Source organism: Cephus cinctus, unplaced genomic scaffold, assembly GCF_000341935.2.
Source record: "Cephus cinctus unplaced genomic scaffold, Ccin1 Ccin1_scaffold1184, whole genome shotgun sequence".
Taxonomy (NCBI): Eukaryota; Metazoa; Arthropoda; class Insecta; order Hymenoptera; family Cephidae; genus Cephus; species Cephus cinctus.
The window spans coordinates 1-24101 of NW_014333664.1; the positions used below are offsets into that span (position 1 = coordinate 1).

At 41.0% G+C, this 24101-nt stretch overlaps 6 protein-coding genes across 13 annotated transcripts; 3 read left to right on the forward strand and 3 right to left on the reverse strand.

The window, feature by feature from the left end:
- The first annotated feature begins 544 nt into the window (after window positions 1–544).
- Window positions 545–4593, forward strand: LOC107272578 (carbonic anhydrase-related protein 10). 3 transcript variants are annotated; one of them, XM_015749850.2, is made up of 11 exons: window positions 829–952; window positions 1323–1558; window positions 2211–2317; window positions 2400–2450; window positions 2540–2868; window positions 2990–3085; window positions 3202–3268; window positions 3629–3783; window positions 3923–4051; window positions 4146–4191; window positions 4301–4593. In XM_015749850.2, the coding sequence occupies exons 3-11, from the start codon at window positions 2254–2256 to the stop codon at window positions 4321–4323; spliced, it is 960 nt and encodes a 319-aa protein (XP_015605336.1). In that variant the 5' UTR covers window positions 829–952; window positions 1323–1558; window positions 2211–2253; the 3' UTR covers window positions 4324–4593. The 3 variants fall into 3 exon arrangements, with proteins under 3 accessions (XP_015605335.1, XP_015605334.1, XP_015605336.1); XM_015749849.2 differs by lacking the exons at window positions 829–952; window positions 1323–1558 and adding an exon at window positions 545–735; XM_015749848.2 differs by lacking the exon at window positions 1323–1558 and having other exon boundaries at window positions 797–952.
- A 318-nt stretch (window positions 4594–4911) lies between these two features.
- Window positions 4912–12261, forward strand: LOC107272567 (leucine-rich repeat-containing protein 24). 4 transcript variants are annotated; one of them, XM_025089726.1, is made up of 7 exons: window positions 4912–6330; window positions 8094–8288; window positions 8419–10524; window positions 11176–11317; window positions 11441–11686; window positions 11802–12036; window positions 12121–12261. In XM_025089726.1, exons 3-5 carry the CDS (start codon window positions 8558–8560, stop codon window positions 11486–11488), a joined length of 2157 nt encoding a protein of 718 aa, XP_024945494.1. In that variant the 5' UTR covers window positions 4912–6330; window positions 8094–8288; window positions 8419–8557; the 3' UTR covers window positions 11489–11686; window positions 11802–12036; window positions 12121–12261. The 4 variants fall into 4 exon arrangements, with proteins under 4 accessions (XP_024945494.1, XP_024945493.1, XP_024945495.1 ...); XM_025089725.1 differs by having other exon boundaries at window positions 11441–11660; XM_025089727.1 differs by having other exon boundaries at window positions 8419–10321; window positions 11441–11660.
- On the reverse strand, window positions 12253–13503 carry LOC107272568 (CAPA peptides). Its single transcript, XM_015749838.2, has 4 exons — window positions 13363–13503; window positions 13015–13266; window positions 12672–12756; window positions 12253–12543 (listed from the first exon to the last, which is right to left on the reverse strand). Exons 1-3 carry the CDS (start codon window positions 13418–13420, stop codon window positions 12680–12682), a joined length of 387 nt encoding a protein of 128 aa, XP_015605324.1. The 5' UTR covers window positions 13421–13503; the 3' UTR covers window positions 12253–12543; window positions 12672–12679.
- A 1905-nt stretch (window positions 13504–15408) lies between these two features.
- LOC107272505 (WD repeat-containing protein 18) lies at window positions 15409–17142 on the reverse strand. The gene is made up of 3 exons (XM_015749713.2): window positions 16974–17142; window positions 16836–16913; window positions 15409–16756 (listed from the first exon to the last, which is right to left on the reverse strand). The coding sequence occupies exon 3, from the start codon at window positions 16752–16754 to the stop codon at window positions 15504–15506; it is 1251 nt and encodes a 416-aa protein (XP_015605199.1). The 5' UTR covers window positions 16755–16756; window positions 16836–16913; window positions 16974–17142; the 3' UTR covers window positions 15409–15503.
- An 897-nt stretch (window positions 17143–18039) lies between these two features.
- LOC107272504 (chromatin modification-related protein eaf-1) lies at window positions 18040–22671 on the forward strand. 3 transcript variants are annotated; one of them, XM_025089809.1, is made up of 11 exons: window positions 18040–18397; window positions 18533–18603; window positions 18682–18728; window positions 18789–18869; window positions 18941–19147; window positions 19219–19294; window positions 20215–20337; window positions 20405–20577; window positions 20644–20745; window positions 20807–20995; window positions 21061–22671. In XM_025089809.1, the coding sequence occupies exons 2-11, from the start codon at window positions 18540–18542 to the stop codon at window positions 22468–22470; spliced, it is 2472 nt and encodes an 823-aa protein (XP_024945577.1). In that variant the 5' UTR covers window positions 18040–18397; window positions 18533–18539; the 3' UTR covers window positions 22471–22671. The 3 variants fall into 3 exon arrangements, with proteins under 3 accessions (XP_024945577.1, XP_024945576.1, XP_015605198.1); XM_025089808.1 differs by having other exon boundaries at window positions 18042–18426; window positions 19219–19303; XM_015749712.2 differs by having other exon boundaries at window positions 18044–18397; window positions 19219–19303.
- On the reverse strand, window positions 22659–23872 carry LOC107272506 (malignant T-cell-amplified sequence 1 homolog). Its single transcript, XM_015749714.2, has 6 exons — window positions 23670–23872; window positions 23447–23599; window positions 23274–23374; window positions 23018–23151; window positions 22859–22926; window positions 22659–22792 (listed from the first exon to the last, which is right to left on the reverse strand). Exons 1-6 carry the CDS (start codon window positions 23678–23680, stop codon window positions 22711–22713), a joined length of 549 nt encoding a protein of 182 aa, XP_015605200.1. The 5' UTR covers window positions 23681–23872; the 3' UTR covers window positions 22659–22710.
- Window positions 23873–24101: the final 229 nt, after the last annotated feature.

Genomic DNA, 24101 nt, shown 5'->3' on the forward strand with positions numbered 1-24101 from the left:
GATACTAGTATAAGAGTAGTCGAATGAATTCTTGCAAAGTAACTCTTTTCGCCCGCAGTAGAATTAGATAGACATAGGTCAAATAGACTTTGGGGTCTAAGCTAAAAATCCATGACCAGGTACGCTTAGGATGCCGCTTTGAAAATCGATAACGCACCGTATACCTGTAGCTATGCCTGTGCCGAGTAGCTCAGTGGGCAACTGCTAGCATGATCATCCTGTGGAAATGTTAACATTCCGAAGACGGTAAAGGGGGTAAGAAAAAAAAGCTACAAACATCATCGGCATGTTCGATCGATCCTATCAGTGGTTGGATCGGGCCGCGAATCAATCCTGATCTCGTGGTTGTTGGTTATATTCGTATGGTCCTTCGTCCTTCGTGGATGCGCAGACGTCGACGTCGCATAGGCGCCAAAGATTCCCTCTCTTGGCTGCGGGACGTCGATGTGCTCCCTGAAGAAGGACAGAGGCAGTAAACACCCTTCAGGTGGAAAAAAGAGAGGGTGCTACTCTAGAGTAGAGCAGAGTGGTCGAGGGAGAGGATCAGAACGCAAGGGCAACATAGACGCCAGGAGTGAGCCAAAGAGGAAGCAGCGTGGCTGTATGTCGTGGCAAGGAGTGGATTCGAAGAGATAGGGGTTTGTTTGACGTAGAGGAAAGGAGAGAAAAACTAAATCGAGTTACCAGAGTGCAGAAAGGATAGAAGTGAAGTTTGGAGCAGGAGACTCGAGGGAGGTAAGGGGATGATGAGGATCCTGAGGAGGGAATTGAGGGAGGGTTGGCCGTAGGGGTAGTGAATATGCGCGTGCGTAACCCGCCAGGTTCTCGTACCCGGTCGTAGGGCAGTCGTTCTTTCGCCGTTCCCTCGTTTAACGAAATTATTCCGTCGCTAGGATTGCACCTCGCGCATCCAAGGATTGGCCACTCCTCGAGGACGTCTTTCGTCGTGCGGGTTAGTACATCATTATACAACGTTATCGTAAGTCTCCTCGCGGATCCATAGAGTTTGCCCGCCTGACTGGGCTATCGTCAAACGAGGAGACCAGCACGCCCGTTATCCAGTCTATCTCGGCTTATTGATTTCCGCAGAGAACCATTTTGACAAAGTTCAATACAAGAGAAGCATAGATCAATTTTTTCGAAAAATTTAACCTGCTCCAATTTTTCATATTGCCTCAATCTTAGCGTACAGCTAATTTACCTCATCAAGTACCCCTAGTGATACAGGTTCGCATACTCGAAAAAAAATTGCACCAAGTGACCACTTAACACGAAGCATCCCCCGTGCGCTTGAAATCCACCGAAGGTTTCTAAAATTCAAGATGCAGTTATCCAGTGTGTCACCCTCATGAGACGAGCCAATTTTTCACGAGCATCCAGAACACCTCGTGTCTCTATCGTCGAAGGGGGTTTCGCGCGAATGCGACGCGTTCACGAAAAGAGGATCCGATCGATCGATAAGCTCAGGAAGTGAGGCTACTTCAATTTTCCCAACTAAGAATACACCGGTGAAGTGTCAATGTGAAGTGGTTGGAGTGGGCTGGAGTGGCGTTTCAGGGTGAGGACATCAGTAGGGTGGAGGCTGAGTTTGCAAGGGTTTTTTGAGGCTAGGATTGAGGCGTATTCTCCGCACCTCCTTGTCAAACACCGACGACTGCATGTGACTCCTGCCGGTCGAAGAAGTTGGCTTCGATTAGCCATTGCGTTTTCTCGGATTGCCTGCTTCGATTATTGCACACCCCTTATACTTATTAGCCCTTTATCTCCGCCTTTCCCCCTCGCACCTGCTCGGTCGCCCTCAAGATCCTCTTCTCTTTTTTTTTCATCATCCCACCCAATGAGCCTCAGGAAAGGTTAGATCGAGACTCAACGTTGATTCGAAGGATTCTCGCAAAGAACCGAGAGCGAGCGAGTTACGTGGGCGGGGGGAAGAGGGTCAGAGAGAGCGAGAGAGTATCGGGCGTTCGAGTACGCGCGGTCCGCCATTGATTTTTGGCCACTCTTTCCTACGTCCACTCGTCCACGTAATAGTGGAGAGCGGAAAGTCAACTTAGGAATACGAATATAGATATACCTAACTTATTGACATGGATTTCCGTTCAGTTATGACTTGGCAAGTTGAATTATTAGGATATGATAGTTGTATGCACAACTGTTTTGATATTGTCTTACATCCGAGTTCACCTGTAGATATTCTACTCTACTTTCAGGAGCGTCCTGAATGATGCTCAATTGACGAGGACGACGCTAGGAATGGCCCCATACAGTTCTGTTTTCCTGGGTGTCTGGGGAGTCTTCGTTCTAACGTTGATTCAAGGTACGCCTTCATATATCACAAGCCTTCAGTACAGTGTAAGTCCTGTCTCGCTAGCTGATTCGTGCAATTGACATTATTACAGAATCCAAGCCAGTAAGCTGGGAAGAATGGTGGACGTACGACGGTATATCGGGTAAGTGGAATAAAATTTATTGGTTATCAGTAACTTGTGCAAGAGTACGATGAATTCAAGAAATATAATGAAATACGAATACTGTACAGGCCCTGCATTTTGGGGACTTATAAACCCGGAATGGTCCCTTTGCAACAAGGGCAGAAGACAATCGCCGGTGAATTTGGAACCAACGCGTTTATTATTCGATCCAAATCTACTGCCACTTCACCTGGACAAACATCGCGTAGGCGGCGTCCTAGCAAATACGGGGCACAGCGTCGTCTTCACGGTAGACAACGACACACGGCATCCGGTTAATATTTCCGGCGGTCCTCTGAGTTATCGTTATCAATTCCACGAGATTCATCTCCATTATGGATTGCACGATCGTGCCGGCAGCGAACACACAGTGGACGGTTATGCCTTCCCGGCTGAGGTAATGTATAATAATCATCGTATAAACTATTAAATTGTCTAATTGCAAAATAAAATATTACTATCCCATTAAAAAATTATACCCATTGTGTTTATAATAATTCACGTTAATCTATCAACAGATTCAGATATTTGGCTTCAATTCTCAGCTGTACAATAATTTCTCGGATGCCCTCCAGCGCGCCCAGGGTATCGTTGCCGTTTCCTTATTGCTTCAGGTACGTGCTCTATCGATAGATCAGGATTCATTTGTACTCCGCATCCGCGTGTCCTCGAATCAACGAGCTCGTGGACAAGATCAGCACGATACGTGATTGATCGCTTGATCTTACAGCTGGGAGACCTCTCGAATCCGGAGCTAAGAATATTTACGGAGCAGCTCGCGAAAATCAAGTACGGAGGTAAGGTTTAGAAGGGGTGTGTAAACTCCAGGATGGGGATTACCCAGCTAGATATGTATGTATGTATGTACATACTGTCAGTGAGACAGGCTGAGATATATCTAAAGGACGCTAATAGAGTATATAGAGATATATTTGTATGTACATAGAGAGAGAGAGAGAGAGAGAGAGAGAGAGAGAGAGAGAGAGAGAGAGAGAGAGAGAATTTTAGCTACATATGTGTCTACCTATTTACTACATTATATGGATAGATAGACACATATATTAAAATGGCGAAGGGTTGAGAGCGAACGTTCGATGCATATCGCACACGTACGCCCGCGTCAGCTTGAGATTATCGACCGTACGAATATTGCACAGGGGAGACCATGGAGATTAAGCATTTCGCCGTGCGAGAACTCCTGCCCGACACGAAACATTATATGACGTATGACGGTTCCACGACAATGCCCGCCTGTCACGAAACCACCACGTGGATCATCCTGAATAAGCCGATATACATAACGAAGCAGCAGGTCAGAACCTTACCCTACATTTCAAGCTAACCTACTTTGAACAATGATTCTCATATATCTTGACGCTCCTGAGTGCCTTCCCTCAAAATATGCCACTGATGTTGCGTAAGGACATAATGTCTTTGTAAATTCGTTACAGCTTCTCGTGCTGCGAAAACTCATGCAGGGCGACGCCAGGCATCCGAAGGCGCCGCTTGGTAATAATTTCAGACCTCCACAGGCTCTTCATCATCGTCCAGTAAGAACGAATATTGACTTCAGTGTTCAGGTAAGCTGAACACGTGTAAATGGAATACTGAAAAAATTGTAATTCAATGGAAGATTTGTATTTGGATTATTATTATTATTATTATTCATTTCAGGGCCCGAGAAACTGTCCGACGATGAACAGGGACATATATTACAAAGGTGAGTATTCAATACTCGATGTTGGATCGTTCTTTGACGTAATGAAATGATGACTCGGTGTTCGATTTTGAAAAATCAAATCTTAATGATCTTTTTCATGGCTTTACAGCGAACAGCTGGAAACAACCCTGAAGACCGACGAGAACCTCGTACGATTCGCAGTACTACGCTTTTCCTCGAAGGAGCTGGGACTTCATTGTAAAAAAAATCGACATATCAACACGCGCGCGCGCGATAATCACGCGGATCCGCGAGCGCCAAGGATTCGCGGATATTCGCGAGAAAGAAGTCAAATACTTGAAAAAAAAAAATGGCAAAAAACTCCCCCCTACACGCAATACAATATTTCTATAACGAACAGCAACAAAGGAGACAGGTGATAACACATGAGCACGACGAGGGCACACAAACACAAAAACACAAAAAAAAACAAAAGTCGCATACAAAGGAATAAGAAAAAAAAATTGCATGAAAATGGGAAAAAAAATGCTTTGTTGTAAACTTATTAGACGTGAATTGCCAAGTATGTTTCCAATACAGATAACCGATAGATTACTTAGCCAATTAAAGAAAGAAAGAAAAAAAGATTAAAAAAAGAATTACCGTAAGAGTATATGATATGTTATACATATATCAATAACTATCGAAAAGCTATGACTATCGTGGCCTGCGAGGGTGAGATGCGACTATGTATAAAATACGTGCGCGACAAAGCGTATTATCGGATGAAAAGTTTATACTATATTTTTCTAATAAAACTATGAAAAATGTATCGAAGAATTCTCGTGGGTTCGATTTCTCTGTAAATTCCACTGAGAGAGATAATTACGTGCTATCGGATATATACGACTGCTCCACGGATTCCTTTTTTCTAGCTCGATGAGAACCCTGCCTAAATTGTGCGCCTGTTGCTTCTCCAACAGGCAAGTCCGAATGCTCACTTCCGCTTTCCAGCCGTACACATTTCCTGTGACTCCATCTACCTTTCGAATAATCGTTTAAATGTTCAAAGATCCGTTAAAGTCTTATCACAATGAAAGGACCCTCGCAAGTCGAAGGACCATCTCGCTATAGTAGTCTTCTTAACACGCAACCCTTAATTCCACTAATATCACCTCCTACAATCGAGTTACGCACGTTAGGTATCGATCCTCTGTAGTCCAATAGGATCACCTGCCTGGCCTATCCGGAAAATTAATCCTGGATCATGATTATTCATCCCTATGGATAGTAAAGAAACGGTATGAAAACATGGAAATATTAGATATCGACGTGTTTGGCAAACAGTATGGAAGTCTGAAATATTCAGAAGTTCAGCAAATCGATGCCTCGAGTCTCGGACTTCAAACGAAGAATGAGCGGCTAGTGAATAATAAATGGTAGTGTTGTTATTGGGAGATTGAAAGGTGTCACGGGATTTGAAGACGATTCTCCCACAGTGGTATGTTTCCAGTGAGAGGATTCTGGGATGTCAGCGTACTAGAGTGGCAGGGTGTCCAAGGTGGCTGGAGGCAGATACTCCCGGGTGGAAGGGTATGGTCGGTGGCTAAAGGCTACCGAGGGGGGTGGATTTCATTGAACGCCCCCAGAATTCGACGGTGCTGCTCCGGCGGCTATGCGGCAAGCGAGAGCCGGGAAGGGTGAGATACAGGGTTACGGCTCGTCGTCGCTGCGGCAAATCTGCGGGAGTGCGTAACGTCGCCCGGCGATAATATATCAAGGAATTCAGTTTAATATGGGAAGCTGCACCCGGCCTGGATTAGGGTGACAGTCAGATCCCACGAGTCGCGAGTATTTTCGTCACGAGCACTGCCTGCGATACCTTACCGCCACAAGGATCCTCGTGGACTCTGCGAAGAGATACGTTATTGTCGCAAGACGTGTTACTGTGGCTCAACGTTAAAACGGGCATGAGATATTCTCAACTGGAACGTCCTTTGCTTCACGCACATCCTTAATTCATCCTCCGAAGCAGTTTATCCAGAGTTTTCTCGGAGGTGCATCGAAAGTCAAAGCTGTGAGGAGGGTAGCTGTTCTCGTTGCCACAATAAACTCCTCAGGCATTTTTTTCAATTCAACCCATTTTAAGACAGACGGATACAGGATTTTGTCTGGTTGTGGAAGATATATAAATTTTTGGTAAGTTTATGACTTTTTAATTCATTTCATACGATTCATATAATATATATTATATAGATATACACTGAATATTGGATATATAAAATATTGGTATATAATGCCTATTCTATTTTTCTAATCAATTCTATTCGTCAGTCTTTACTGTATGAAAAAAATTTCTGATAAAAATATAAAAATTGATAAACGAGAGCAAAATAAGATTAGTGATGAACGATGGGAAAAAATTGACAATTTTCAAAATCAATATGTCCATGTTATAAAACGGCAACGGTTAACCGAGAACGAGGTGTGTTGGAAAATTTTGCCATTCGATACGGTAATTAGGGGGTTAAGTTGGCGTGAAAAAAAAAGTGGAAGAAAACGGTGATACATTCTGACTAAGCATTCTCTCTAAAGTGGAAAATGTACCCGAGGGTGCTGCGTGAGGGTTACATTTTTGGCAGGGACTATCTTTTCCCATCCCTCGGCCACCTCGTCAGACTCCCCAGACTCAGGGGATGAAACGCTTGGCCGTATCGAACGATTCCAATTACGTAGATTGTCGACGATCCAACGAGACGACTTCAGTCTCCTTCGCTCTGCACCTCTGGCTTCCTGTAAATTCCTATAGCAAGGACAAAGACTCTAGACCGAAGCATTGACAACCCTGTTAGCTACACGTATATCGTATTGCCTAACACGACTATCAATAATACTATTACTACTAGTGCTGTCTCTTACTATATCACCATCACTAGCATCATACGACTCCGACTGGCTTCGATGTCATCTCATAGGTCATCGACCGACCCCACCAACTTGGTGGGACAGTACTATGACAAAGGTCAGGTGCAATGGTAATAGTATCGCTTCACTCTGTCTCGACGGGCACATCGCAAAGTTTCGTAACGAGTGACAAACTGTTCAGGATGTTAACCGCCATCCTCTTTGAAAAGCAAGTGGAGTAGCTTAGTTATACTTGGTTCTGGAAATGGCATCAAGTCACGAACGTGCTGCGGAATTTCGGATGACCTGCCTTATCAGTACTCGACCTTGCTCCTAGTGTCTTTGATATGTATGTCAACCGGCAACTGCTTAAGGGAACCGGGAAGTACTTTTTAGCTTCAAAATAGAATGTAACTCGTAACTCGTAGGAATATGATAATAAATTCTCATGCTAACGCGGTGCACACAGATTTTTTCAAGCTGAACTGTTACGTACATGATACGTGTATACGGAATAGTAGAAGAATGAAAGTGGGACGTGCATGCAATTTTTTGACGTGAAGGATGCTCGTGCCAAAATTTGGCATGCATCTCCTGTCTTTATTTGGCAATTATTCAATATGAAAGTGTCATTTTAACAACTTTGGAACTTAGTACACAAATTTGCGTGCACTAGAGTCCGATAAGGATGATTCAACAATTCGCTGTAATTAACGATTTTCGTGATTGACAATTCAAGATGGCCATTTTCATTCCCCAGTCACCTTAAGTAACCTGATATGTACGCTTGTACTTTGGCTTTGAGCATCCTTAGACTTACGATGAGACACTATTCTCTACATGTAGGAATAACTTTGCAAGGGCAAGGACTTTGAATAACGTTAGAGCTAGATGAATCTATGTATACTGGAGTTACACGAGATGTTTGCCTTTGTTGGGAATAAGGGTCTTAAAGCAGGATTAGTTTCATGTCAAGCGTTTACACGAGAAAACTTCTAATGCCTTGGCAACATGGTGATACTTGAAGAAGTAGAAAGAAATTGTTTATTTTTTTGCAGAAACAAACATCATGGACTCCAGATGAAATGTAGGTTGACTTACTCTGGGGCAGGATGCTAAAGGAAGAATCAGCTACTGCTATATCGCTTTCACGGTGCTCCGAGTCCCCACGGGAAAAGAAGCGACCATGAGCAACCCTTATAAACTTTCCCTGAGAGGGAAGATGGGCCTTGCAAACCAGGAAGACCGCTTGAGTAAGATTTTTTTTTCATTATCTACCATGAAATTTACTCGGGACGACATAAACGACGTCTTACGACTGAAAAAGTTCATCACTATTTTACCAGGGGTTGATATTTATTTACCACTTCTCCTCTATTGCAGGTTCAACCCCATATCATCCTGGTCGAAGCTTTCTTCACGCAAGACCCGACTCTGCGACGTGTTTTTAATACTTAAGATTTTTCGTAACAATCTGCCTAAGTGAATGGGATAGATGTACTGACCAGGATACACCGGTGTTATGTTAGTAACACGAAGTCACCCTCTTCGAGGGCGTATTCTACTCGCCCTATTCTTGATAATCGCGAGTTTCGCCCTGTTGTCGCGGGCGGCCGCATTTCCGGACTGGACCGACTGTCCAGCGGTTTGCCGTTGTAAGTGGACTTCCGGTAAAAAATCAGCACTCTGTCCTGACGCTGGTTTGACCTCGTTGCCCGCATCCCTCGACCCGGATATGCAAGTGCTAGATCTATCAGGCAACAAGATCCCTGCACTACAATCTGAAATTTTCAAGCGTGCAGGTTTACTCAACTTGCAAAGAGTCTTTTTGAGAAACGCAGGCATTCACGAGATTCACGTGAACGCTTTTCACGAAATGCGAATTCTAGTCGAGGTCGACCTCACGGACAATCATGTGAGCAGTTTATATCCGGAGACCTTCCTTGGAAACGAGAGACTGATGATACTTATACTCAATGGCAATCCACTAGGCACTTTGAAGAGCCATCAATTTCCGGTATTGCGACACCTGCGCACTTTGGAGCTGCAGAGGTGCTCGCTTACGGAGATACACAGGGAGGCATTCTTAAAGTTGTCCGGTCTCGAGTCGTTAAGACTCGATACGAATCAACTGGAGTATCTGGATGCTGGTGTAATTTCTAATTTAACGAAGCTGAAGACTCTTACTCTGGATGGAAACAGATGGAGTTGCGACTGTCGACTCAGGAGTTTCAGGCTCTGGATGATACCAGACAGTAATCAGCAATCGCCTAACAGACTCTATTCGGTACCACAAACCTGTTTATCTCCGGCGAGATTGCAGGGACGTCGATGGGAGGAAGTTAAACCGAGTGAATTCGCCTGCATGCCAGAAGTCTTCGTGACGGCGAGTACTATTTCGGAGGACACTAACGGGAATTTAAGTATATCCTGTTTGGCCACCGGTGATCCAGAGCCTGAAGTTTGGTGGCAGCTGAACGGCGGTCCTGTTAATATAACCAGAGGAGATCAGCCATACGGAAGTTACGGCACCTACGGTACTTCCGGCGACGTTTATAGTGAAATTTACGGCGTGACAAAGATTACGGAAAGGTGGAGTAATTTGACTGTATATAACGTAAGCGACAGTGATGCTGGAGATTACGCCTGCTACGCCAAGAACGTAGCTGGACAAGCAAAGGATACAGTTCACGTGGCCATACCTCGTGTCTTCACCGCGCCGACACTCTCGCAAACGGATAATTGGCTACTGTGGGTAAGCCTTGCAGGCGGCGGTGCAGCAGCGCTGTGCGCCTCCATATCTGCTGTTCTATTAGCCGTCTGCCTCTGCGGTGGCTCCAGGCGAAAGAGACGAAGGGAGAAGATCAAGCTTCAGGGTAGCACGAGTTTCGGGGACCAGGAAAAAAAACTACTAGACCTCTCAGTAACAACAACAACCGGGGGCAATGGCAACAGTACAGACCACACTAGCGCTCGTGGTAGTCTAATAGAAGCTTGCAGTCCTGGTGACATGGAACTCGTTGAGCGAGGTTCCATCTGTGATCCGATGGGTGCAGCAAGTGTAACGATAGAAAGACACAGACCAGAGAATGTCGCAGGTACCATCAGGGCGATACCCTGCACTGTCTTCCCACCACCGCCACCAGAGTTCACAACCAGCGTCCTGCCTGCCGGCGTTTTCGGCAATATATTTATCTCGGTCTCCCTACCTCAAGATGCCGAGCGTCGTTATCCAGACCTCCTAGACAACCCCGTCCACGCGAGTATCGCTGAAAAATCAGCAACAGTGAATCTGCCACCAGCGGCTACATGTATTTCAAACTTTGCGACACTTCCGCGTCGGCCACTTCGTGTATCGGACCTTGGTTCACCCTACGACAATATGGGACCTCGGGTCACGGCTACAGGAAGTTCCACATTTTCGTTAACAGACCTGAACCTTCGACTATCACCACCACCTCCGCCGCGCGTCATTCAACCACCAATCGAGTTCGTTTCTCTATAAGATTTCATGTAGAAGATCACACAGACTATAGTTTCCTGTCCTATAAATTCATGTCCCTACATAACCTAACCTTATCTGATCATTACCTCATCTGTTCTTACTTTGTCTGTCTCTGTTGAGTGTCCGTCAGTTTGCCTGTCTGCTTGCTTGCCTGCCTGCCTAACAGCATGACTGTTACGAGTGCGTGTAACCCAAGAGTGCGTATATCTTCGTGACCTCTTCGATACGACCTTAAGAATAGTTCTCTACGACATAAAGACTACCTCCATGATGATGCTCCTCTGTGACCCAGTTCTCTACTCCAGTTTGTTAGATAAGAGCCCAAACGGAGCCATTGTAAATATTTCACAATTTCTTCGGACTAATAACTAGAACGATTAAGAGTATATTAGAGTTGGAGAAATGATCTTTCATTCGTTCGACCCTTGTATCACTAGTTTGTTAAATCTACTTGTGTACATATTTGTTATTATACATACATATACACACTGAACAGACATACGTACGCACATAACATGCGACAAACATACATACATACATACGTACCATACATACATACATACGTCGGTATTTATTATGAACGCTTTGTCAATTAATAAAATGATTGAATTTTATATCGTGTTATCTTTATTCAGCTATACCGTGCCATCTACTTTTTCCGTATGGGCCGATAACAGGAAACAAATTATATTCAAAATATTTGTTACTGCCTCAATCGCCAGACTGTATTACAAGATCAATTTGAAAAAAGTATTAGAGAGTGAAAAAAGATGCAAGGTAGGTGATGACGTATTAATTATCTTTAAAAGAGAGATCAGACATTAACATAAGAGTGGCCCGTACGTGAGTGCCGTTACGATTATTTAAATTAACATAGGTCTGCCTTATGATGTCTCTTAGATTATCTCATGCTGCCATTATTCGCAAATTTTCATTGCCATCGGATGAACAGACGATGCTCTTCACGTGAATGTTGAAAATTTATCCCTGGATCCATCCGGCTCAGGTTCAAGTACTAAGTCCTCATGGTGATTGGAACGTTGCTGCAGGTCAGTAATTTTTACAAGGAAAAGATGCTCTTGTAGAAATCATCCTGAAATACGCATGGGAATCCATCCAGGTACGGATTGTGTAAATTTCCAACAGGTATGTACCTAATGAAATATATACTTTGAGGAGAAAAAACTACGTCCCAAGGTAGACGGATAAATCTGCTGCGGCGACGTTCCTGATGATGACCTTTGCGTCCACTATGTTCCAGACGCGGACCAAACCACATTGCACCGTTACCTAGAGAAATCTTCCTCAGTTTGCCCTCAGTTGTCTCACAACGTCCTATACGGACTATTGGCATAAGACCTTGTATCTCCTGCGGAGTCTCCGGGAACGAATGTATATCCTGGATAGGATGTTCGCTCTGGCTACTATCCGACCGTACCGACGTGGGAGCTGAAATGGGAATTTGGAAATAGGCAAACAACCTTAGCACACGTATGGTATGTATTTATGTACTCATTTACATATAATAAGTTTATATAGCATGTATGCCTTTACATATTTGACACGCTTTACATGTACAGATTTGGATTCTGTTGCTGGAGGAAGTTAAAAATATGGTTCACGGATCCACTGATCAGCCATATTCTTAGGGATCAGGATGGAGCTTAGTTGAGGACGCTGGTTGCGGATTTAAAATATCGTCGGAATAAAGATTGCTGTGAATTTACTTATATTTATTTATCCAGGTATGTATATTTAATACAAGCAAGAGACAAATTATATGTGCTTCGTTCCAGTAGGAGATTAACCTTCTCGGTATCTTCATAGTGATGTTCGTTCTCCTTCTTCAGTTGTATTCCTTGTCTTGTTAATAATCCGCAATGTCTTACACTCATTCTTCTGTTCGTCTTTTTTTTCGGGCAATTTTTCAGTCATCCTTTTATACATTTTTTTTTTATATTCGGACACTGCCAATTATCACTAGACAAAAAACCGCTGTTGTCCTGAAGCAAAGGAAATCATTGTATATTTCGTCATAGCGGATACTCCATTCTTTATTATGACAATCGTATTCAATAATTTTATTCGTTCACTATTTATTTGTCATTGCTATCGTTATATTCAAACTTACCTATTTCTCTATGATAAATTGCGTAGCGCACTATTGGCGAGTTTAGAAAGAATCGGCGAGAAAAACAAAACTCTCGGTTTCTCTCCTGAAACATTGAAAACACAAATCCGTACATAATGCAAAAAATAGAGATTAACTGTCATTGAAGTTTAACGCGGTTACTTTATATGGAATTCGTGTTGATTTCATTGAGAATGCAAGGAAGGAGAAAGCAAAGAAAGAAATTGAGAAAAGGGAACTTTTGCTTTACTATACAAAATATACGTTGTTTCAACAGCTTTACGTTTGTTGGAACGCCGAAATAACATTTGCCTACATCGGATTCACAGTTACAGAAACTTACCTTGATACTCCGTATCCATCATAATATCAAGTTCTACATCAGGATCAACCTCTCCTACGGGATCGGCGTCTACATCGGGTTCCAATTCACGAATGACATTGGGTGGTGCACCAGATCGTCCTTGCAAAGGTCGACGAAATACTCCCACGGCACGTTTTATGCTGGGGCAATTAGTCATTGCCGGGGCTCTTCCTACCCTAGGATATGGCACCAAACCTGCGGCTCTCCTCTCGTTCTTGATCTTTTCGCCACCTGATAGCAGGAAGAGAATCGTCAAAAGTTTTGTGAAATTTCAAGGATTACTTCGCTGAAGTTTGATAACAAAGAGATGCATTGTTCAATACTTACGATTTAGTGAAGTTGTTACTACTAGTAGTACAAGCACCAAAGACAGATGATTTCTCATTTCCAGAATAATGCCGCAACGACGCTAAAGTATCTACTAAGTGACTACGGAAAAGTAAATGAGGAATAACGTTTCTCTGCGAGGGTTTGCAACAGAACTGGATGCCAACACCTTATCGGACGCGGATTTTATACCTCGCGCCCTGGTCCACGATGAGGGTTGAACCTACGCTTTGATCTCCCCCTCTATCCTTCGAGATAACTCCTGCGCATCAACATCCAGGATCCAACGACCACCCACCTATCCCCTCGAGTAACGAGTAGCACGAAGCTCCTTAGCGTTTCCTACTTCAACTAATTAAAATGAGATTCTCTACGAAAGCCAAATTGTTACTCTACCCTGGCTTGCATTGTAGAGGCTAATATTATATTTTATTTTGTTTTTCATTTTCTTAGAACAATCATATACTGCGGACATTCAGACTGTGAATAATAAATCATTGTTCAGTGAAAGAGTGACGTGATTATTGTTTCCAGAAATGACCGACGAGAAATTCTCTTGTAAAATGAAAAGATTATTCAGCGTACATCGCTATAAGTTTTTTAAAAACATCAATATACCTGTGGAAAACCCGTGATCACTGAAAACTCATTGACGACCATATTTTTCTTTAGCTGGATGTATGAGTATATATTGTATATATTTATGAAAGGAAAGAAACCATAGCGACACTAGACACCAGTATCTTTCTTTGATAATTATTTGCTCTTAATGCAAACTTCTTAGCTTGTACGAAAGAAGATGGTATTTTTCACTCGACCACTTGATTCCCTTTTTTTTATTTTCAAGTTTCTGCTCATTCCAAAGCTGTGCCAGGATATAGCATAAGGAATATTACACGGCCAAATTAAATCCTTGATCGTATCTTGTTACTCGTAGAGCATCAAGTGGAGCCCTGTACAATTATTCTCCTTTTATTACTTCAAAGTATCGAAACAAGAGGCTTCAACGCCAACACGATAAGTCTGTAATGACGAATCCTAATTATATAGGAAATAAAAACTGTAACGCTCAATAAATATCGTACAGTGTAGTACCAATATATTGTATATTTATTCCAGCAGTCGTTAATACGTGATACCATTCGTAACTGCTAGCTTATACTGATTACTGTGCCCGTGACATATCCGTATGGAACTATAAACATTATAATCTGCAAGTTCTGAAAGCTTTTATTTACTTTTTTCTCCGATCATCATCACAATGTAAAGTAATCAATATCATCAGGACATTTAACATTTGTTTTTAATTTGCCCTGTATCTTCACGTTTTGATAATCGGAGCGAAATTTGAATTCTAAGGCCTAATCTACGTAGAAAGATTGTATAGCATCATTCCGAGTAAATGTTTCGTAGGATTAAGTTAACTATGATGTAGTAAACGGATTCATGAAGCTTCTCTCATTTGCATCTACATAGCCGAACGGCCGATCGTTCATTTAAATATAAAACGACACCAACAAGGTTTGCAGAGGGTATTGTATACTTTTTTAGAACACGTAGTTCACGTAGCGTACTCGTTTGCACTTTCACGACTGGTTAATTAGATGAAATTGATTTTCTTATCTTATAACTTGATAAAACATATAAAATTTTAGTCGTTGTATTACGAATTAGTGGAATATTAGATTTTTGAAATACATATATACGGGTAATATGCTCTTTTTCGTAATGCACGTAATGCTGAAACTTTTTGATCTGCAAAAAGATATTTCAGAGTCTGCCGCGCATAATGCGTACCCTGCAAATTATTTCGTCTAACTGATGACTCCTTGCGTAATTGAATTTATAGTTGATAACTCAGCTCTGTAATTTCACGTAAATCTTCATTTTGTAATCCACGTCTAATGATTCGGCGCAGATAAATGGTGCAATGATATAGGCGGGTGGCTACACCATCTTAGAAATTACGGGAAACCCTATTGTACTGTGAGATGGATATTAAGATAGGTATACGTATATAATTTATGATTGATAATAACATACATATAATTATGAATTTGCAGAACATAGTTGACAACTTTGTCAATCACTTTAATATCACAAATGTATGATACATAAATCATGTATAGAAGCATATTTCTTTATTTATTTAAAAGATATTCGGCAGCGTAACGATACATAGATGCATTGATTTTCCTCAGTCTTTCCATTTCAACGCGTGCATCTATCAAACTATCATTGAAATTATCATTATTAAGTTCCATTGAATGATTCTCATTACCTATAAAAGCTTCATAATCAAGTAAATGAGAGTCGTTATGACTCGATACAATTTCAATAAAGTCGTCTTTGCTAGAATCATCTGATATTCTTTGTAGACTCTTCACCAGGATCTTTTGATGAAGATCTTGAGCTCGAAAATTCACGAAGGCTTTCGTGAAAAATGCAGTAGTAATGGGACCTTTGTGTTGAATGGTTTTCGTTATTTGGCGACTGGGTATGTCCCAGAGATGAAGTGCACCATCGGTAGATCCTGATAACAACGTTCTACAATCGTTCGATACTGACAGAGCTACCACGTTAGATTCATGTCCACGAAAGATGGCACTGTTATTTTTTTCGGTGTCCACATAATGATCCGTACCTCGTGGTGGATCGTATAAATTTATCTTTATAATCGTTCCGTTAGAGCAGCCAACAAGAAGCTGTGTTTCTTTTAAATCCGTGGTAACGGAGGTGAGTGGAACATCAAATATTAAAGTTAAGAGTAAAATTCCACTGACAGAATTGTATATTCTAGCTGTACGGTCTAAAGAAACGGAAATGAGACGTGAATGAGGACCAAATTGACCAAAATGCAAATCCTTTACGGGTAGAGTATGCTCTGCAAAGCTGTGGCTTGGACTTTGTTGCTCTTTGTGATTAATCACTTTGCTCAGGGACCATATGAACACTAAACCATCCTCTCCGCCAGTAGCAAACGTTGATCCATCTTGAGTGAATTTCAAACATGTGATAGTCTGATAGTGCCGAGCTAGTGTAGTCAGAAGTCTACCACTATTAGTTTGCCATATAAATAACTTCTCGCTGATCGCAGCTACTATGTACAAGCCATTTGGCGTACATGAAAGAGCTGATACTTTTCCAGGAGTTGTTAGACGAATATTAGACACAGGTGTTTGACTGTTCAATGGCCACATGTAAAGTTTTGGTTTTGTCGAATCTGCTGCCAGAATGTAACTACCATTTAGTATCTGTAGAGTATGATATCCTACTGGTCCACCGTTTCTGTATGATGATAGTAAAGATCCTGTACATGGATCCCATACAGCTGCATTTGTTGATTCATCTGAATTGTTGCTGGTCACAATCACTTCTTTAGTAGTCTGCATCTCTGGTTAGATAGGAATTATTTTAGAAATTCGAAAGGTAATGCAATTTGCTTTATGAAACACACGTGGTACTTGACTGACTTCAATTATACAGCATGATCCTCAGGATAGGTTAGGTCACGATGTTAATCGGAATGTTAACGCTTTCCACGTACTGATCTAAAAATAAAAGAAAAATTTAATATGTAGCATATACATATAATTCATATCAGTACATACGTTTATAAACAAATTAAATTTCCAAAAATATTGATTTTTCTTTGCTTTTATATTATCCATAGAGTCCTTCCTTCCTTTCCTTATGGCTGTATCCCCAATGGGGGACATGTGCCAGAATATCCATAGAGTCAGCCGGCGCTAGTACCATACACGCAACCAGTAAGCGCAGAGATGAGAAGATGCTCAACGCTACGGTTTTAGGTGAAGGCGATACCAAAAGCATGGCGCTAAATCGTAGCGACGAATTCAGGAGTAGAATTTTATGATCATCGCCTCCGTCGATAATGCATATCCCGTCGTAGCTGAGCTGAACGTGATCATCAACATAAAACTTGGCGGGTAGAGGTTCTCCGCTATTTACCGCTGGTTCCCAAAACCACCGTTTGAACGAGGCCGTTCATCAGATATTGCTTAAAATTTTTTTCTTTGCAATCTAAAGTTCGAACACACAGTGTAAACTCAATCAGATTTACTATGACACAAGCCAGCACCTCATATCTGCCTACACTCATCAGAGCAGGCGGGAATGAGGTGCTGACTTCGTGTTCTTCTTCGTTGAGTTCCGAACAGTTCCAGGATAATTCTTATTAATGTTCAATGTTAGGACCATAGGTTCGCTCGGAACTATTGTTTAAACAATGCTGAAAGCTAGCACCACACTGCTGCACTCCTCCCTACAGATCTTACACTGTGTGCCCGATCTTAAGATTGCAAAGAAAAAAGATATTTAGACAACATCTGATGAGCGGTTTCGTTCAAAGGGTTGCTCTAGGAACCAGCGGTAAGTAGCGGAGAACCTCTGCCCGCCAAGCCACATATTCGTGATCACGTTCAGCTCGGCTACGACGGGATATGCATTATCGACGACGACGATGATCACAAAATTCTACTTCCGGACTCGCCGCTACGATTTAGCGTCATGCTTTTGGTATCACCTAAAACCGTAGCGTTGAGCATCTCTTTATTCATCTCTGTACAGACAATCCTTCCTCGTGAGTTGAATAAGAACTAAAGATTGAACTATATCCACTATTGTTATCAATTAACTTCTATTCCGAATAACCAATAGCGTTATGTTATGTTAGATGAAAAGTTCCAAAGTCCAGTGGCTTGCAGAGGACTCTTTCTGAAGATATTCTCATTCATCTACACTCATGTAAAAGTATAGTCTATGGTGGTCTATGGTTACAGAGGGAATACGACGCTGGCAACCGTAGACGCTTTCGATGCATATTTCCGGCGCTTTGTCGCCTGAAAAACGTGTCATATGTGTAAAGTTTTGTTCAATCAATTATTTTGATTAAATTGCGTTCGAACACCATATACCTAGTCTGTGCGGGAGTTAAAGTATTTCATAGCTGGTATTAATTTCATCCTTGCGACGCGGAAAGTATCCTCCATAAAAGACCACCTCAGCACTGCCGGTTCGTCACTACATATCTGTAGAAGCCAAGTTTCGTTTGATGTTTTCATTTATTTAGGAAAAAATATAGATTATTGCTAGCTTATGTTTTTTTATCGATGGCTATATTGAACGACACAGGTTTCTCATTTTTCAGATCTAATATGGCCTTACCACAAAACTACAAGCAAGTGGCCATAGCCTCGGCTAGCATCGTTTCCACAAATCGTGAGAAATTTTTGTTCTAAATTTTATTTATTACATTCACTATTATAATATATTATTTATGCTCATTTATTTTTACAGAACGTTTGAGAGCTTCTGGAGGCAGTAGTGGCAGTTCCAGTTCAAACGTGTGTATACAATAATGATTTTTAATTAAAAAATATGATTAAATTATTATAATTCCACAGAAAGATGCTCAGAGTCCATTTGTACAAACACCCCATGGACATCCTGGCTTTACACCACAGAAAGTTGGAAAGAACACTGCTGTATGTATATATTTTGTGAATTTTTACTATGTAAAAAATATGCTTAATATATCAGTTACCTTTTTTTATAGGCTGATTCGCGATTGCCTAAGCCACCTAAACCACCAGAAAAACCATTGATGCCATACATGAGATATAGTAGAAAAGTATGGGACCAAGTAAAAGCCCAGAATCCAGAATTAAAATTATGGGAAATTGGAAAAATTATTGGTCAAATGTGGAGAGATTTACCTGAAGATGAAAAGACAGAATTTGTTGAAGAATATGAAGCAGAAAAGGTATAAATTAATTGCAAATGTTATTCATGTTTCGTTGCGAAATTGTTTTATTTTTTATGGTTTGTTATTAGGTCGAGTATGAGAAGAGTCTCAAAACTTATCATAACTCTCCAGCTTATCTAGCATACATTGCAGCAAAAAACCGTGGTAAATCTGGTATGTTAAAATTTGTGCTTTTATTGCATGTAATTTGCATATAGATTTTATTTCTCATTAAGGCTGTTCAAGGAGATATTTCATATCTGTTATGTCTTTATTCATGATTACACATACAAGAGCATCTTCAATGTGAATGCTCAAAGTTTGAAGCATACATTCTAATTCTAACACGACTAATTGATTCCTAGCATCCAACTGTAAAGAGTAAAACATTGAAGACATACATTGATTATTATAAAAACTAAAAATTACCTAAAATATGAGGAAGCTGTAGGCTACTTAAATACTGTACATTAATAATTATTTTTATCATTTGATTTTACTTTCGATTTAAGTTAAGTGAAAATTTACAAAGCCCCCTTGGACAGCAATAAAACTGTTGTTTGGTTAGTATATAGTAATATAGTATGAATACCATAACGCGATGACGTTACGGTCAAGAAATTCTTGTATTCATGGTTCTTCTCTATTTTTTTTTTTTTTTGGATCAAAATATCAGCACTGCCATATTCTTATATGATAATGAATTTGATTGAAGTTGGTGTAAATAGTTTGTAAATCTTAATCTGAAGAATAATGTACAGACACAGGACAGACGTAATACTAATAGCGGTATCTATGGGATTTTGACAGATTTCAATTTTCTTGATTCTGTTTGACACAAATATAATAATTGATCAGAAATCGAATACATTGACATTGCTTATAATACAAGGAATATGGAGGTATTAATATCTATATTTTTTTAACAAATAAGAAAAACCAAAATATCAGTGTAAAAATTTCCTGGTCTTTAACATCATTGTGCCGTGTCCATGTGTTATATTTCTACATATTTTCAAACTGATTAAATGACAGTGTTAAGCGTGTTTAATAAATCTATTTATAATACCTTGCATCTGCTACAGCATTATGTGCAGCACAGCAAAGTAATGATGACCGAGAAAGTCACGAACGTTCTTCTGGTAGTAGTAAAGGTCAAGCGGCTCAAGATAGACGAATTGATATTCTACCTGCCGAAGATGATGATGGTATGTAAAAACTACTCTATAGAACAAATTAAAGTTTTAAAATTAATATTTATACACTGATTCTCAGATCAAGATGATGGTTACTCCGTGAAGCACGTCGCTTTTTCTCGTTACACTCGCAACCATCGCCTCATTAATGAAATATTTAGTGATACAGTCGTTCCTGATGTGCGATCCGTTGTGACTACACAGAGAATGCAGGTCTTGCGTCGCCAAGTGCAATCGTTGACGATGCACCAAGTAAGTACCCAATGGCATGGTTGTAATTAAGAAATTTGATTTTTACCATTATTATATACTTGCTAGAAAAAACTGGAGGCTGAACTTCAGCAGATTGAGGAGAAATTCGAGACGAAGAAACGCAAGTTCATTGAAACGAGCGAAATATTTCAGGAGGAACTGAAAAAGGTACTTCATTTGTGACATTCTCGTAATTATTACAAATGGTGATTGCTAATTTACTTTACAGCATTGTAAGCCTGCAGTAGACGAAGAAACGTTCAACAGAATGGTTGAACGTCAATACGAAATGCTTCGTCGTGACAGAATAAAAGGTTCCGAGGAAAGTCGTTCGGATGGACCAGCATCTACTGAGTCTACGCCAAATTCAACTCCTACGCCTACTCCAGCTCCTATGAATGAAGACACTGCTGCCGAAGTAAGTATTACATAGTCTACACTATGTTGTGAATTTTAATGATTCTAAACATGAGTGATTTACAGATATCTGAAAATGATTCTCTGGATAAGAAAGCTGGAGATGTTGAAAAAGTAGAGCCAAAGAAAGAAGCTTTATCACCATCATATAATGAAGGGAAGACGGAACCTGCATCGCAAGGAAATCCGCCTCAGCATACAAACAATGCTGGACCGTATCCGGGAAATGTTAGCCCAATTCAGCAGCAGCAACCGCAACAGCAATCGCAACCTCCGCAGCAGCAACAACAACAACAACAACCACAACAACCATCACCACAACAGTCACCCCAGCAACCGCACACATCTCCTCAACAACAACAGCTGTCTCAACAGCAAACGGTTCCGCACCAAGCTCCTCAACAACAGCAGTCAGCACATCAACCTATGCAGCAGCAACCATCGCCACAGCAATCACAACAGTCAATGCCATCACAGCAGCAACAACAAACTCATCCACCGCCACAACAATCTCCACAACCACCTCAACTGCAGCATCAACATCCACAACCACAGCATCAGCCACAACATTCTTCACAACATCCGCCACAACAACAGCAACAGCATCCGCACCCACAACATGCACACCATCCGCAACATCAGGCGCAGCAACAACATCAACAATCACATCCACCACAACAGCCCCATCATCATCCAACGCCCCAACAACAATCTCAACCACCGCCATCAGCACAACAGCAGGTACAGCAACAACCTCAACAAACACCACCACCACCACCACCAATTCAGCAGCAACAACAACCACAACCTACAACTATAGCAGCTGCCGCTGCTGCTGCTGCTGCCGCCGCCGCCGCAGCGGCAAGTGCGAATGCTCCGCCAACTCAAACTGTAACATCAGTAGCCGCTCCAATGTCGCATAATCCCCCACATTCACAACAAGCTATGATGCCCAATCATTCGATGCCGTCTCACCAAGGTAGTCAAGGTCAGGTTATTCCTCCTCAGGCACCTGCAGGTAATCCTCATGGTCCTATGATTCCACCTGGACAAGGATATCCACAGCAATATCAACCTCCTGGTAGTCAACAGGCACAGAATGTTCCCCTTGCTCCACGACCTCCTCACCCTTCATATGGTTACTCTCAACAGCAACCGTACCACCAACCATATCCACAATACCCACATTCATATTATCATCAACCCTATGCACAGTATCCTCCTCACTCGATGGCTCGTCCTCATACCCATGGTCCCCATAGCCCCCATAGCCCTCATTACCATCCTCAATCTCCTCATGGTGTCAGTGAAAGCAATCCTGGTGCAAACGTAGTACCAGGATCAGGCTCTGCTTCTGCATCTGGTAATGAACCAGGGAATCCATCATACTCGCCAGCACCAGTGCACGTTGATAATGAACGTCCCTCTGAAAATCAGAATGATGGACAGAACGAAGCTAAGTCTGGGTCTGGATAACTCATTATTCGTCAAATATTGTATTAAATAATTAATCACGGTCTTCACTCCAATTTGACCTAAAAAAAATTTTTTCTTGTAATACAAGTTTATGCTTCTACTTGTATCAAAATACTACTTTATAAGTATGGCTGTAGAGTCTGTAATGGAATCAGCATTGACAGGCAGACAAAAGAAATAAAATAAAGTGATGAGACATTATTTTAATTGTCATTATATAATAAAGGTACAATTGATTATTCACTTTACAGCCTTCATTTGCCACAGTCCATCATTGAGATAGTGACAGTTTTCAACACCCACACCTTTGTTCACCTTTGCTCTGAAATTTTTATTAAAACTCATATTTATTAAGTATTATGAAAATATTTTAACAATACATGCTTACATATCTTCTGTCGACAATGATGTTATTCCCACTGCTAAGGCATGTTGTTTACCTTCTGCCATGACAGCCTACATATTTTATTAAGGATGTACGGTTAAATTATAATGTAAAATGAGACTCAGAAACATTCATCGTACATAGGTATTTATGAAAGGATACAACCACAGTCCCTTTTGGCACCTGTGTCATTCGTGCACCTTTGGATGTCAAACCAGGACACATAATATTAGCTCCACTCAATACAAAACGTATAGCACCTTTATCAACTTGTTGCATAGGTAAGAAAAAGGGATCTGAAAGTTTGTTAAATGTTTTTACCATTAGACAGTATATTACCCTTATTTAAAACTTTCATTACAAAATTAATCAAATTCTTTATTAGTGGCAATATGGTGAAAAATGAATTAGAACTTACATTTGTGCAGTAACCTGAGAGTAGGCATCCATGGCCCTTCACGTTGCCTGAAGAATAACAGTTCTCCAGCAGCGTTAACCATAATTTCTATATGATCATGACTGTAACAAGATAGTAAAATAATGCATTGTCAGTACAAACTTTACTTTTCTTTATATTTAATTTTAAATTACCATTTAACGATGCGGAAGGAATCTTTTTTTGGCATAATCGCGTCTACATAGCTCTCTAAATGCGGATAAAGGTCCAAGAGTTTTGACCTTATACCTTTCTGCACAGAAGATTTCAATTGTTGCACGCCAGAAATGCTGTCTTTTTCGTCAAACCTAAACAACAAACAATTAATGCATGTCCATAGTAACGACTAGAGGTTACAATTGCTTTAAATATACTCACTTTTTGAACATCTTGCTTAAATAGATGAATTAATAATCGGTTTACAAATTACATACAGCATATACAATACTCGTCAGAATAATTTTATGCAGCACCAACTTGATGTTTCGAATAGGACTGACCAGAAATATACCTCACCGTATCAGTCCAGGTTATGTTATGTCATGTTATGTTTATACAACACAGCGACATTGTCTAAATCGTGGATCAATTTACAATTACATGATGCACGACTCTAGGTGGCATTAGAAGCGTTAGGAACCTCCACAGCTTTGTTGAACTTGTGGGAAAACTAGACTCTTGATTGGTAAAAATTCTGTGAGGTGAGAGTTTTGGCCAATCAGAAGTCTGATTCTTTAAGGATATAACTCGTCTGACAATGTGTAAAGACTTTCTCACGTGTAACGTGTGTCAAGAAATCAAGCGATAGCT

What these genes read in the sequence shown, in the direction of transcription:
- LOC107272578 (XM_015749849.2), top strand. Translation starts at nt 2,254, where the DNA reads ATGGCCCCATACAGTTCTGTTTTCCTGGGTGTCTGGGGAGTCTTCGTT. An exon ending in GACGTACGACGGTATATCGG is followed by an intron (nt 2,451 to 2,539) that starts GTAAGTGGAATA and finishes AATACTGTACAG; the next exon opens with GCCCTGCATTTTGGGGACTT. An exon ending in ATATTGACTTCAGTGTTCAG is followed by an intron (nt 4,052 to 4,145) that starts GTAAGCTGAACA and finishes TATTCATTTCAG; the next exon opens with GGCCCGAGAAACTGTCCGAC.
- LOC107272567 (XM_025089726.1), top strand. Translation starts at nt 8,558, where the DNA reads ATGTTAGTAACACGAAGTCACCCTCTTCGAGGGCGTATTCTACTCGCC. An exon ending in GTCATTCAACCACCAATCGA is followed by an intron (nt 10,525 to 11,175) that starts GTTCGTTTCTCT and finishes ATCTTTATTCAG; the next exon opens with CTATACCGTGCCATCTACTT. An exon ending in AGAGTGAAAAAAGATGCAAG is followed by an intron (nt 11,318 to 11,440) that starts GTAGGTGATGAC and finishes GATGTCTCTTAG; the next exon opens with ATTATCTCATGCTGCCATTA.
- LOC107272568 (XM_015749838.2), bottom strand. Translation starts at nt 13,420, where the DNA reads ATGAGAAATCATCTGTCTTTGGTGCTTGTACTACTAGTAGTAACAACT. An exon ending in AGTAACAACTTCACTAAATC is followed by an intron (nt 13,267 to 13,362) that starts GTAAGTATTGAA and finishes TCCTGCTATCAG; the next exon opens with GTGGCGAAAAGATCAAGAAC. An exon ending in GATGGATACGGAGTATCAAG is followed by an intron (nt 12,757 to 13,014) that starts GTAAGTTTCTGT and finishes TCAATGTTTCAG; the next exon opens with GAGAGAAACCGAGAGTTTTG.
- LOC107272505 (XM_015749713.2), bottom strand. Translation starts at nt 16,754, where the DNA reads ATGCAGACTACTAAAGAAGTGATTGTGACCAGCAACAATTCAGATGAA.
- LOC107272504 (XM_025089808.1), top strand. Translation starts at nt 18,540, where the DNA reads ATGGCCTTACCACAAAACTACAAGCAAGTGGCCATAGCCTCGGCTAGC. An exon ending in ACCTGCCGAAGATGATGATG is followed by an intron (nt 20,338 to 20,404) that starts GTATGTAAAAAC and finishes ACTGATTCTCAG; the next exon opens with ATCAAGATGATGGTTACTCC. An exon ending in AATCGTTGACGATGCACCAA is followed by an intron (nt 20,578 to 20,643) that starts GTAAGTACCCAA and finishes TATACTTGCTAG; the next exon opens with AAAAAACTGGAGGCTGAACT.
- LOC107272506 (XM_015749714.2), bottom strand. An exon ending in TGCCAAAAGGGACTGTGGTT is followed by an intron (nt 22,927 to 23,017) that starts GTATCCTTTCAT and finishes TAAAATATGTAG; the next exon opens with GCTGTCATGGCAGAAGGTAA. An exon ending in TCATTGTCGACAGAAGATAT is followed by an intron (nt 22,793 to 22,858) that starts GTAAGCATGTAT and finishes TAAAAATTTCAG; the next exon opens with AGCAAAGGTGAACAAAGGTG.